The 13,931-nt window shown below is 42.8% G+C and overlaps 1 protein-coding gene across 5 annotated transcripts in view; it reads right to left on the bottom strand.

Annotated features, from left to right (window-relative positions):
* The window catches only part of b3gntl1 (UDP-GlcNAc:betaGal beta-1,3-N-acetylglucosaminyltransferase-like 1), a 432,810-nt gene extending 424,809 nt beyond the window's left edge, over positions 1-8,001 (bottom strand). For 4 of the 5 annotated variants that reach the window (XM_038777401.1, XM_038777404.1, XM_038777405.1 and 1 more), the window contains exons 1-2: positions 7,606-8,001; positions 1,396-1,512 (exon numbers count right to left, since the gene is read on the bottom strand). In XM_038777401.1, coding sequence (XP_038633329.1) covers positions 1,396-1,512; positions 7,606-7,764 — 276 coding nt within the window. In that variant the 5' untranslated portion in view covers positions 7,765-8,001. Of the gene's footprint in view, positions 1-1,395; positions 1,513-7,605 lie in introns of those variants that run through there. The other variant, XM_038777406.1, reaches the window with a different exon arrangement.
* Between the last annotated feature and the right edge of the window lie 5,930 nt (positions 8,002-13,931).

Here is a 13,931-nt window from a genome sequence, read left to right as displayed (position 1 = left end):
AGGCTATGCCCCCAATTTCTATACATTTTATACCGTATGAGAATATTTGTTCTTGAGCCTATCGCTCTTCCAAATGTGACTGTAATAGGATCTGAAAAATTGTCAGGCCTCCAGACCATCTGAATTTATAAAGTGTGTGTGTGTGTGTGTGTGTGTGTGTGTGTGTGTGTGTGGGTGGGGGGGGGGGGGGGGGGGGGGGGGGGGGTATAGTATGTGCGATTGGCAAACTGTGCCACCCAGAGGCGCCGGAATGTGGTGACTAGGGGCTTTTCACAGTAACTTAATTGAAGCCTACTCGTGACAATAAGCGATTTTCTTTTCATTTCAGTATGATGTAGAGAGGCAGTACATGACAGTAGACAGGTGACTATCTAGCCTCCAGTTAATAATGTGAAGTACAGACAGATCACATGGTTGCAACATGTCTGGACAGGGTGCAAATGGGGTTAATGGGGCAGCTAGTTTGCTTATCAATCACTCATTCATTTGAATTGACTGTATTTTCAACTACAATGCGCTGATTGAGAGTATTGTGGTTGAATACAAGTCTACACATAAAATAAGTTCAATTTCAGTTTGTATTCCACAAGTATTGGGATGCAAACCAACGGGGACATTTCACCATTAAGCAGTTCATTAATAGTTTAATTTGTCGGATTACGTTCCTGCTATCTCCCCATCATCAACCCCCCCCCCTCCCCCGCCCGCCCCTCCATAATCCTTGCAGCTAACTCACTGAAATTCCAGAAGAGGAGCTTCAATTTTTGTCACTATGACTCATTGGCACACAAATATATTGCTTCAAGTCAAACAGGCTTAAAGAAAAGATCCAAAAGTAAGGACGTGTCTCTCTTGCTGGTATCGAGGGGGTAAAGCTCCATATAGCACTGCTTACTGTAATTTATTGTCTTCTGATGTTTGATTAGAGTGCTAGAAATTTAAACTAACTGTACAATATTAAATAAAAAACTGAACTTTTACTGACAAGAGCTTAGAAAAATTCTCAATCGACAGATCAAGCTTCACATAACAGGGTATATGTATTAAGATGCCTTCCATGTTTATAAAACCCATGTACAACCATGCTGAAAATGATGTTCTAATGCTGAGCTATATCACTCATGACTGTAACATTGGAGTTATTTGGCTCCTTTCATTATTTTTTGAACCTCCTTTTTTGTATATGGCAACTCTTGCTGAGGTACAGATTCACATGCCTTGACCAACCAAAGACTGAGCCTGCAATCGTCTGCTTATAACCCAGCCACATCAACTGAGCCACAAAGCAACGGCTCTGGTTTCTTACTTGTTCGATACATTAAACTCAAAGGCAAGTGCCCTTGTAACACATCATTACAGAGAAAGTTCAAATCAAATTGAATACATTATACAAACCTTGCTGGCATCATTGAAAACCAATAGCTCCATGGATCCCTGGAAATCCTGCTCCAGAACCGACTGCAGGCATTCATCTAACCATCTCGCTGCATTGTAAACTGGCAGAATAATAGACTGGAGGTCAGAGGAAAGAACATAATCAATATATGTTGTATCTACTTAATAATTGGAATATGATACAGGAAACAAATAAACACCATTTAACCCAACAAACCTGCCCTCCTTTTTTGACTAATCTCGGTTCACCATTTTACAATATTTACAGACTTCCACTGTTTCAAAAATAAATCAAATTGTTTCTTGAACTCAATACCTTGATCTTCTTGATAGAACCGGTGAGAAACAGACCAGTTTTCCCAGAAGGGAAAAAATAATTCAAAATATTCAAATCTCAGTAAAAATCTATGGGAGTTCCATTGTAAGGTATACAAGAGCAGATCGGACAGGTTTTACTGGCCCAAACTGTCACCCTTCATTTCCAAGATTCACCAGTTTTCCCGTCTGGGTTGACAAGTCCTTTGCCGGAGGTCCTGTACAATGGTGTTTATAAGCAACCTAGATTAACTGTAACCTTCTTGTTCTATCGGTTGCAAATGCTTACTCATAAATGCTATGGCCCAGAACTCTCTACTTTGGCCGATATTAAAGTTCAGTACATGCATCCACTGGCTTGTAGCCTGAATCTGCATGTATTTCAGTTACATATCCAGCTATCTATCAAGCTTTGTAAAATATGGACACCAAGAAGTTCCAAAAACATCACAGCTGTAGAATTGTAGGATGAATTGTTTATAACCAACTACGGCAATGTAGAATTATCTCCCAAATGATCGTTGTAGTTTTGTACCAAAAAAGAATATCAAAATCTGTAAAAGATATATTCCAAACAATGCTCCTTTAGTACAAGGTGTGTCACCCAAAGTGAATGGACGACCCTTCAGCTTTCAGGCCACAATATTCAGTTAGTACAACATGTGTTTTGGTCAAGCAATGATTAACCTAGCAATGTGTTCTTATTAGGTAGCACCCACTTTAAACGTCCAGGAAATTCACCTCAAATGCCATTTTGTTCTTATTACCAAACTCCAGCTTGTATGCAAAGTCCGTAAGTAGAGGTTTTTAAAAAAAAATAATAAATTTAGAGTACCCAACTATTTTTTTTTCAATTAAGGAGCAATTTAGTGTGGCCAATCCACCTACCCTGCACACCTTTTGAGTTGTGGGGGTGAAACCCATGCAGACACTAGGAGAATGTGCAAACTCCACACACACTGACCCAGGGCCGTGATGGAACTCAGGTCCTCACCGCCGTAGGTAGCAGTGCTAACCACTGCGCCACCCACCCGTAAGCATAGGTACTGATTGGGTTAGCGATAACATTGAACGGCAGTACAATCAATCTCGATCAAGAAAGAGCCCCTAAAATAATTTTCTATCACATAGTCTTTCTTTCGTGTGTGACTTATAGTAGAAACCGAATGCTCAGAAGCATGTTGCTTGACTTCACTGGGAAATAGGAACTAATCACTGGATAATGTTTACATAACTTTTTAATTATTTCATGGGACGTGGTCACTGACTGGGCATTGCTGTGGATCTGGAGTCATGTGTAGGTCAGATCAGGTAAGGATTGCTAATTTCAACAATCAACAATCATTAGTCCAATTAAAATTTCACCATCTGCTCAGATGGGATTTGGACCGGGGTCCCTGGGGTTATTAGTCCAGTGACAATACCACTACACCACCGCCTTCCCTTATACCTCAGCAAAGCCAGTAGTAGAATATTGAAATGAGATTAATCTGTAATGTCCTTGGTGGGGTGGGCACAGCAAATGAGCTAATTGCACACTTTTTTTGGTTGCCATGATGTGGAGATGCCGGCACTGGACTGGGGTGAGCACAGTAAGAAGTCTTACAACACCAGGTTAAAGTCCAACAGGTTTGTTTCAAATCACTAGCTTTGGAAGGAGCAGTGCTCTGAAAGCTAGTGATTTGAAACAAACCTGTTGGACTTTAACCTGGTGTTGTAAGACTTCTTACTTTTGTTGGTGGCACTGAATAGCTGGAACATAAACATTGAAAGAGAAAATAACATTTAGGACTGGGAATTGGAATTATTTTCTTTAAAAGCCCCATTTTCATTAGCATCTGGTTTAGATTTGCAAAAAAATACTTTTAAATCCCTTGAAAGGCAATGTTCAGTTGATGCCATATTATAGGGTTCATATGTGGCTTACTCATGTGCTCATACATCCACAAACCAGGAAGGTCCCAAATTCAATGTCTGGTCAGTCTTGAGCTAATTATTGTAGGCAGAAGCTACAGTGGGTGTACCACAATTGAGCTCACTGCCCTTGAATATGAAAGGGGTCAATTGATAATATCCATCTCTAGCTGGAGATCTTCAAATTCCTTTGTAACACGGTAGGCCAGTGACCATAGAGTGGATAGAAAAACATGGATATTGACATTTGGTACATTTTAAGTTGCTATTTGAAAGAAGATGATTCAATGTAGAAAGTGCATCTGTGGATATTGGAGAGAGAGAACAGGACCAGACTCAACTTGATGCTTTACTGTGGTCAGGTAAGTCATGAATACAGACCCCTCAAGACTTACATGAAAAATGACAAGTTGGCAAGGTACTAGACAATCCCGCACTCATGGAATCACTTATCACAGGAAGGCATAAAGGCCACAAAATAGGGTGAGCATATGATTACACAAGATATATGGCACAGAAAGAGGCCGTTCAGCCCAACCAGTTCATACTGACCTTTATCTTCACCCCAGTGCCCTCCCACCTTATCTCATTTAAATCTACCTCAGGACACACTACTCCCTTCTCCTTCAAATGCTTCTACCAGTAGTAAATTAATATCAACATCTTTTCTTTTAATGCATCCTAGGAATATTGGCAGCAGAAATGGGCAGCACGGTAGCACAGTGGTTAGCACAGTTGCTTCACAGCCCGAGTCCCATGTTCGATTCCCAGCTTGAGTCATTGTCTGTGTGGAGTCTGCACATTCGCCACATGTCTGCGTGGGTTTTCTCCGGGTGCTCCGGTTTCCTCCCACAGTCCAAAGATGTGCAGGTTAGGCGGATTGGCCGTGCAAAATTGGCCGTGTCCAAAAAGGTTAGGTTGGGTTATGGAGATAGGGTGGAGGTGGAGGCATGGGCTTAGGTAGGGGGCTCTTTTCATGGCCTGGTGCAGATCCAATGGGCCAATTCGCCTCCTTCTGCACTGTAAATGCTATGATCTAATTTGCAAACATGTGTTTGTAAGTCATGTTAAAATGGCAATTGAAGGGCTTTGAGCCTTGGTACTCCCGGTGGGACCTTAACTACCCAGATTATCCATTCTATTTTACACCTGAAACTTTTATACAAAACCCATATAATCGTCCAAGGATAGATGGGTTTTAAATGGAGTGCTAATCCAAGTTTTATGTTGCAAAAGTTTCAATGATTTCAGCACAGTAATTGCTAAAATATGTTCAAGTTCATGATACTGGAATTGACTCAATTCATAGCAAAGTTATTTTTGTACTATTTCACACTTCTTTGACACCGTCATCTCTGTAGGTTAGATATTACAGCTGTGATCAGTCTCAGTTTATGCACAAGAGTCACTGAGGGATAAGCCACTTAATTGCTATCTTGCATTTCAGTGTTGAGCCAGACCTCAACTACTGAACTCCCCACCAAGCATAACTTTCCATTTGTTAACTTCTTTTCAATATTCACTTGTGAAGGAAACTTTAGCCTTCTATGATGACTGGGTCAAAGGCATCAGTTTAACTCCCAAAGGGTGATAAATGTACCTCAAGAATTTGATGGGTTTTCAAGCCATTTGTTTGCAAGTTGATAAAACCAGAATCAAAAGAGGGGAGCAGAAACAGACATGGCTTTGCTCTCAACACTCAATCAACTCCAAATTTCCAGGAACCAAAAAGGTCAAGATTATTTGTGGAAAAATCAAAGTTGCAGAAAAAATTACATATATAAATTAATTTCTGATCCCAGTGTGTAACTGTAAAGCTGCTGAGTGACGTTCATTTATCTATTAATAGTTTAACCATCTATTCAGCAAATAACATTTTGGTTTAATCCACAAAACCCTGAGGTTCAACCCTATTTTGACCCTTGGTTGTGAATCCTTTTCCAAAAACATTTTGAGGTAGAGCTTAAACGCAGTGCAATCTGAAAATTGCATTCTGTAACATGCAAAACACTACTAGTACTAGTAAACATGGCATGGGCACTAATCTTTATAGCAGTGAGAAGCTTTGGCTGATGATCTCTGCCAGGCTGGTGGACAGTGGGGGGGATCGTTGGGGGCCAGAATGGGGGCCACAAAGGAAGCAATGAGTGAAAGTCAAATAGTTTCACCATACCGAAGGAAGGAGAGGGTAAGAAGAGAAGAAAATGCTTTTGGCAAGTCTCGTATTTTCTAGTAGCCAATTTTGGATTGGAGGAAACGTGGAAACAGATGATCTAGATTGCTAATCCAAGCTAAAGTATGAAGAGGAGAGTTTCCTTGAGCTCCGGTGATCTTTTCGCTTGCCTGTTCTTCATTGACCAGAAGCAGGAAAAGGTCCTCATATACATCAAGATGAAAGTAGACGGTTTCATTGAAAAGATTGCACACAATCTTTAAGATTAACATTTCATCCCATTTGTTTGCCAATTTCTAGTAGCTCGTAATGTTTATTAGCGAGTGGACAGTTAAGCTCATGGTAAGGCACTTCATGAGCACACCAATTGCTCAGTAAGAGGATGTTGAAATCTTGAACATTATTGAACTACCTTCCATTTAATAGTACTACCTTGCATGGTCAAGTTAAACAGCTTAAATTGTTGTGGTGCAACAATGACCAATGGGAATCTTATATCGGAGGCCTCTTCTGCCAACAAATTGTAATAATCAAACACTGATAGCTTGAAAACTAGTCCTTTTAACAACAAAGATACTTTTAAACCATAAATAAAATCAGGCAATATTCTGCACCCAACTTGCAAACAGATTTGGGCAACAATCACTGACTTCAGTTTGGTTTGATTTTATTTCTACCATCATAAAGTGGAAATAGTTTCTCTACATCTACACTACCAAACACTTTCATAATCTTAAAGATCTTGGGTTATCCCTCAGTCTTACTGTTTTCTAGAGAATTTTACCTAACATACATATTATCTCCAAGTTCTGACAGTGCAGATATAATAGGTCAAATGGCCTTCTTCTGTACTGTAAGATTCAATCAGGTATAATTAACAGGAAACGCCAGGCAAACCAACTGCTTTCAGCCCTCCCCCAATGCCAACTCTCCAAAAATATTTTCTTACATTAAACAAAACATGGAATTCAGAGGTCTGCTGGACCAACCTGCTGAATCGCTCAACATCCTCCATTTCTTATTCCCTACAAGGATTCTCAGCATCCAACCATCAATACAGCTCAATTAGCCTTGGTTCAATGGATAATATCTTCATATCAGAGTCAGAAGGTCAGTGCAAAATCTAGACTGCCACTCTAGTACAGGAGTGCTACTGTTGGAGGCACCAAGTTTCAAAGGAGACATTAAAATCACATGCCTTTGCAAATGACATGAAATATGCCACAGCGTTATTTTGAGGAATGACAGGAGAGAGCTCTCCCCAGCACCCAGACCAATATTTAAGCACCATTCAGACAGATTAATGGGATCATTGCTGTTTGTGAGGTCTTGCTGTGTGCAAATCGGCAACCACATTTCTTACATTGCAGCAATGGCCACAACTGTTGATTGGCTGTAAACCAATTTAGGATATCACAAAAGACTCACATAAATGTGAGTGGGATTCAGGATTCACAGGAGTGAAAGTGTGCCCGAGTCCTTTCTCTTCATTCTGCATCAGAATACAGTACACTTGCTCCAGGCAAATCACTGATGCCAATGAAACCTACCTTACAGCTCCTTAACCAATTAAACTGAACGTTCTGGCCCAAAGATACACATGACAAACCAGCACTTGGCAGCAGACATAAATAGGGACATGGGCAAAGAGTACTGAATAGATATTCCATTGACCACCCGTGGAAGGTAGTGGGGACAATGCAGTTGTGGAGCTACTTGCATTCATCACAATGACACGTGTTGCCACCAAATAATTTCAACAAGATGAAGATGTGCAATTCATTTCAGAACTCTCCTGCTAAACGTACCACATCGTTTAAGTAATCTTCCCTCTCATAATCTAATCTGCGCTGGTCACTGCTTCCTGACGGCGAAACGCAGCTCTGCTTTGTCGGGTTGCAAACAACAAAGTCTTCGCCTCCGCTTTCAGTGCGCTTGCCACGGCCTGACACACAAATTGCTGACATTTAAGAGAGCTGTGCAGGAACAAGGCCTTCCGATACTAACATCAGCCCCCCAACCCACCACTGACTTGGACCTACACCCAGCAGCGAACTGTTCCCCAGTCCCCACCTTGCATCTAACAATGGAGAGATTAAAAAGAAAAATAGCTGCTCGCAAAAGTGCTCCGCTCCATCCTGACCAGGTGAAATTAACCTGATGGATCACGGAGAACCCGGAAGCTCTGCCCGAGTTAGTTACAGCGAGAAGCCCCGCCTCCTCTCCACCCTGATTGGTGGAGACCCCCGGATTTTTAACGTTTGTAATCGGTGGTAGCTGATTGGTGGGTTAAGTTGCCAATCACTCTGACCATTCAATTTGCTCCGCTCGCTCAATTTGCAGCCAAGCTGATTGTCCAGCAGCTCAAAAAGTATGGGAGATTTTGAAAATAGGACCAGTAACATTGAAACGTTTCACCTGGTTATTTCATTTAACATGTTTGCTCTGTCAACGTCCCTGAAAGTAATTGACTTCTGGAGGTAAATACTGAGGCAGTTTGTGAGATGAAACCGGAGAATTGCTGCAAAATACTCAGTATGTCTGGTCGTACCTGTGGGAACACTCGTCACAATTTCCAGCATTTTTGTGTTCTTAAATCTCTGATTTCCCGGTTTGTAGTGCGAAATCTAATACACAACCACCATGATACAGTGACTTAAAGGTCACAGAATCCTGGGGCTTTCCATTGACCAGAAACTGAACTAGTCAAACAAATACAGTGGTTCCAAGAGCAGGTCAGGGGCTAGGAATCCTGTGGCGAGTTACTTAGCTTCTGACTCCTCAAGGCCTGTCCACCATCTACAAGGCACAAGTTTGGAGTGTGATGGAATACTCCCCACTTGCCTGGATGAGTGCAGCTCCAACAACACCCAAGAAGCTCAATACCAACCAGGACAAAGCAGCACACTTGGTTGGCACCTCTTCCACAAACATTCATTCCCTCCACCGCTGACAAACAGTAGCAGCAGTGTGTACCATCTACAGGATGCAGTCCCGTAATTTACCAAGACTCCTCACACAGCACCTTCCAAACCCATGACCCCTACCAGTAGAAGGACAAGAGCAGAAGATACATGGGAACATCACTACCTGGTAGTTCCCCCCCCCCCCCCCCCCCTCCCAAGTCACTCACCATCTTGACTTGGAAATATAACTCTGTTCCTTCTCTGTCGCTGGGTCAAAATCCTGGAACTCGCTCCCTAACAACACCATGGATGCACCTACACCACATGGACTGCAGTGGTTCAAGAAGGAAACTCACCACCACCTTCTTATGGACAAGCAACAAATGATGGCCTATCCAGTGAAGCCCACATCCCATAAAAATTAATTTAAAAAAAAATCAGAATAATTACAGCTCAGAGGAGGCCATTTGGCCCATCGTATCTGCACCAGCTCTCCAAACAAGCATAATGACTTAGCGCATTCCCCTGCCTTTTCCCCATATCCCTGCACATTGCTTCTATTCAAATAATCATCTACTGTACTCTTTAATGCTTCCAATAAACCTGCCTCCACCACAATTCCGGGAAATGCATTCTTATAATATAATAATCTCAATTGTCACAAGTAGGCTTACATTAACACTGCAATGAAGTTACTGTAAAAATCCTCTAGTTGCCACATTTCGCCGCTTATTTGGGTCCATGGAGAGAGAATTCAGAATGTCCAAATTACCTAGTCTTTCAGGACTTGTTAGAGGAAACCGGAGCACCCAGAGGAAACCCACGCAGACACAGGGAGAACGTGCAGACTCTGCACAGATAGTGACCCAAGCTAGGAATCGAACTTGGGACCCATTCCAGACCCGAACCACTCATTGTGTGAGAAAGTTTTTTTCTCATATTACATTTGCTTCTTTTGCAAATCACTTTAAATCTATGCTGCCTTGTTCTTGATCCTTTAACAAGCAATGGCCTCCCTATCTACTCTGTCCGGCCCCATCTTGATTTTGAACATCTCAATCAAATCTCCTCTTTGCCTTCTCCCCTCCAAGAAGAACAGTACCAACCTCACCACTTTATCCTCAGCCCTGGAACCATTCTTGTAAACCTCTTCTGCACTCTCTCCAATGCATTCATATTCTTCCTAAAGTGTAGCACCTAGAACCAGGCACAATTCTCCAGCTGAGTACTAGAGCCTTACACAAGTTCAACATAACCTCTTTGCTCTTGTATTCTTTGGATCTATTAATAAAGTCTAGAATACTGTATACTTTATTAACCGTTCTCTCCACCGATCCTGACAACTTGAATGACTTGTGCACGCATACCAGGTCTCTCTCCTTCTGCACTTCCTTAAGAATCTTACCTCTTATTTAATATTGTCTGTCCCTGTTCTTCTTACCAAAATGCATCATCTCACACTGCTCCACATTGAACTTGATCTGCCACCTATCTGCCCACTCCACCAACTTGTCTATGTCCCTTTGAAGTTCTACACTGTCCTCTTTGCAGTTTAGAAGATGAAGATTCTTTTATTTGGACATAAAAAATATCATAAGAATTGCTTGTCAAGTTAGGTATTGCGGCCAGAAATGTGCTTTCATTTATACTTCAGTTTAAGAAAGCTGCAGGGATGCATCATGTAATTCTGTCGGCAGGTCATTGACCTGAAAGGTGAATTCGCTTCCCTTTCTACTGATGCTGCCTGATCTGCTTAGTATTTCCAGCATTTTCTGTTTTCATTTATGTAATCGTAAACATCAGCTGAATCTTAATTTGATATGTTTTGACTCGAGTAAACAGCAGCACAAAGTGGATTCTCAAACACCAACACTTTATTATGGGATGTGGGAGTCGCTGGCTAGGTCATCATGTTCCTTGAGAAGGTGGTGGTGAGCTGCCTTTCTGAACCGCTGCAGTCCATGTGGTGTAGGTGCACCCATAGTGCTGTTAGGGAGGGGTTTCCAGGATTTTGACCCAGCGACAGTGAAGCAATGGCAATATAGTTCCAATGCAGGATGGTGTGGCTTGGAGGGGAACGTGCTGTCGATGGAGACTGATTCACATATTTTCTTTTAACTCTTGCTTTGGATATGGGTGTCATTAACAAGGCCAGCATTAATTACCCATTCCCACTTTTTAACGTTTCAGTTTGATGACCATCAGAACGGGAAAGTTTTAAAGATGCAATATGTTTGAAGCAAGTACAGAGAGAAAAGTAAGTAATGGAATGAAGAACAAAGAAAAGTACAGCACAGGAACAGGCCCTTCGGCCCTCCAAGCCTGCGCCAACCATGCTGCCCGTCTAAACTTTAAAAAAAGTCGGGCAGGTGGCTAGGTGGGAAGGTTTGTAATGTGCTGGAAGGCAGGCAAGATTAAATGACAGAAGGGATGATGGTGCAAGGCAAAAGGGGTGATAACGAGATAGGTGAACAAGCAAAAGATGAGTTTTGAGGAGGCATTAATGTGGAAAGTTGATTCATCCCAATAACCACCATCCAAAAACAAAATAAGACACAAAAAGAGGACAATAGGGCCAGAAGTTATGATCTGAAACTGTTGCATTCAATGTTGAGTCTGCAAAGTTGCAAAGTGCTTCACGGAAAGTTGAGGTGCTGTTCATCAAGCTTACATTGAGCTTTATTAGAACAGTGCAGTAAGCCAAGCACAGAGATATCAGAGTGGAGACATAGCAGAGAATTAAAAAGACAGGCAAGGGGGAGCTCTGGACCTCCTTTTAAGGAGTGCTTAATTTTAAAAATTCGTCGCCCGGCTATCAGGGAAGCAAAGGCCAAAACATCGGCCTCTTTCTCACCCTGGACTCCCGGGTCCTCAGAAACCCCAAAAATTGCCACCCCTGGACCCATCGCCACCCTTGTTTTTAGTACCCGGGACATGATCCCCGCAAATCCCTCCCACTACCCCCTAAGCACCGGACATGTCCAAAACATGTGTACGTGGTTCGCTGGTCCTCCTGCGCACCTAGCGCATTTGTCCTCTACCCCAAAGAATTTGCTCATCCGAGCCACCGTCATGTGGGCCCGGTGAACGACCTTAAATTGAATCAGGCCGAGCCTGGCACAAGTTGCGGTTAAATTCATCCTACTCAGGGCTTCTGCCCACAACCCGTCCTCCATTTCCCCGCCTAGCTCCTCCTCCCATTTGAGTTTCAGTTCCTCCGTCTGGGGCCCTTCCCCCTTCGTGAGCACCATATAAATATCAGAGACTCTACCCTCCCCTCCTTCCCCCCTAGAGACTATTCTGTCTTGGATCCCCATTGGAGGGAGGCGTGGGAAGGATGGGACCTGTCTACGGACAAAGTCCCGCAATTGTAGGTACCTAAAATCGCTTCCCCTTAACAGACCAAATTTCTCTTCCAAGCTCCTCAAACTCGCAAAGCTCCCTTCCAGGAACATATCGCCCACCCTTCCCACCCCCGCCCGCCACCATGCTCGAAACCCCCCATCCATACTCCCGGGGGCAAACCGATGGTTGTCGCAGATTAGCGCCCAGACAGACGCCCCCACCTCCCCAACCTGCCTCCTCCACTGGCCCCATATCCGCAGGGTCGCCACCACTACCGGACTGGTGGAGTACCTGGCTGGCGGCAGCGGTAGAGGAGCCGTGACCAGGGCTGCCAAGCTGGTGCCCCTGCATGAAGCCGCCTTCACCCGCTCCCAGATAGACCCCGTACCCACCATTCACTTCCTTATCATAGCGATGTTAGCTGTTAAGTAATGGGTTAAGAGACATTGCAATTAGTTGTCTCATTTATGTTAAGTGTTCAATGATTGTCTTGATGGAACCATCAATTCAGCGAACACGTGTAGTTGGATCTGTACACTTACAACAGAGCCAGCCTATTCATCGTTGAACTTCAGATGCACTGCAGGCTGGCTCTAAGGCACTGATCTTTATACATCAGTCCCAGGGGGAGGAGTCCTGGGCAGAGCCAAGGGAGGAGCACAGTACAAACTCTCGCGTACTCCCAGAGTGACTCCCCCTGGTGGTCGGATAGTGCAACTTAAAATGTTGGATAGTGAACATATATACACGGAGTTATATTGGCAACTATATACAGCATTGATCTTACAACGGGTAGATAACGAACATATATACATGGAGTGATATTGGCAACTATATATAGTGTGAATCACATTCACCACATGTCTCATTTATGTTAAGTGTTCAATAATTGACACTGATATGTAAAGGGGCTTCAGGTGGACTCTGGGGCTTGTGATGATCTGTTGAGTACTTTGCAGAGTGAGTTTGAACCATTAAAGGTGTGTTGGTGAAAAAGGAGCTGAACTCTTGCCTCTTCATACCACAGCATCTAGTACATGTTAACAATGGTAGCAGAGGATGGTTGCTGTGTAAATGTGAAGGCTTGAAAGATACAATTTTTCCAGATCAAACCAAGGAGTGAAAAAAAGGGAAACACGGCTGAACCTAGGACAAAGATGGCTGGTTATGATTATCCTCCCCTATTTTCTGAAAGGGAATCATACGACCAATGGAGAAGTGCAGTAGTTATATGGACTAAGGTGACTGCTTTAGGAAAGAGAAAACAAGGTATGGCATTGGCTCTTTCTTTACCATATGGCAGTAAAATCCGAAACAAAGTGCTTTCTGAGCTGGAGTTGGAAGAGTTAGACTCAGAAGAAGGTCTGGCAACTTTATTACTTTATATGGACAAGATTTATAAGAAAGATGACTTGTTAAGTGCATATGAAGCATGGTCGGATTTTGATAAGTTCCGGAAAATGGAGGATTTATCTATGGAAGACTATATAATGGAATTTGGCAGACTATATAAAAGGCTGCAGAAACACAGGCTGGAATTTCCACAGTCTGTATTGGCCTTTAAATTACTTGACTGTGCTAGAGTGAGCAACATGGATAGGCTCCTGGTTTTGACAGGAGTTCAGTTTACGGATAACGATACCTTATTCGACAACAGCTTTAAAAAATATTTTTGGGGAAACATTGGATTCCAATGGCTCTGATGACCCAAATAGGTCAGCCTGCTATAAGGCAGAATATGGAAGATACACTACTAACAGGATGGCGAAATCGTATGGCTACGGACAGGCCTCAAGACTATAAAAGAAGACCGAGACAAGGAAATTATGAAGACAGAAACCCAGTTAGAACCTACAATAGGAGGATGAACCCCAGAAATGCAT

The sequence above is a fragment of the Scyliorhinus canicula genome, chromosome 18, assembly GCF_902713615.1.
Source record: "Scyliorhinus canicula chromosome 18, sScyCan1.1, whole genome shotgun sequence".
Taxonomy (NCBI): Eukaryota; Metazoa; Chordata; class Chondrichthyes; order Carcharhiniformes; family Scyliorhinidae; genus Scyliorhinus; species Scyliorhinus canicula.
This window is presented reverse-complemented; position numbering and strand designations above follow the sequence as displayed.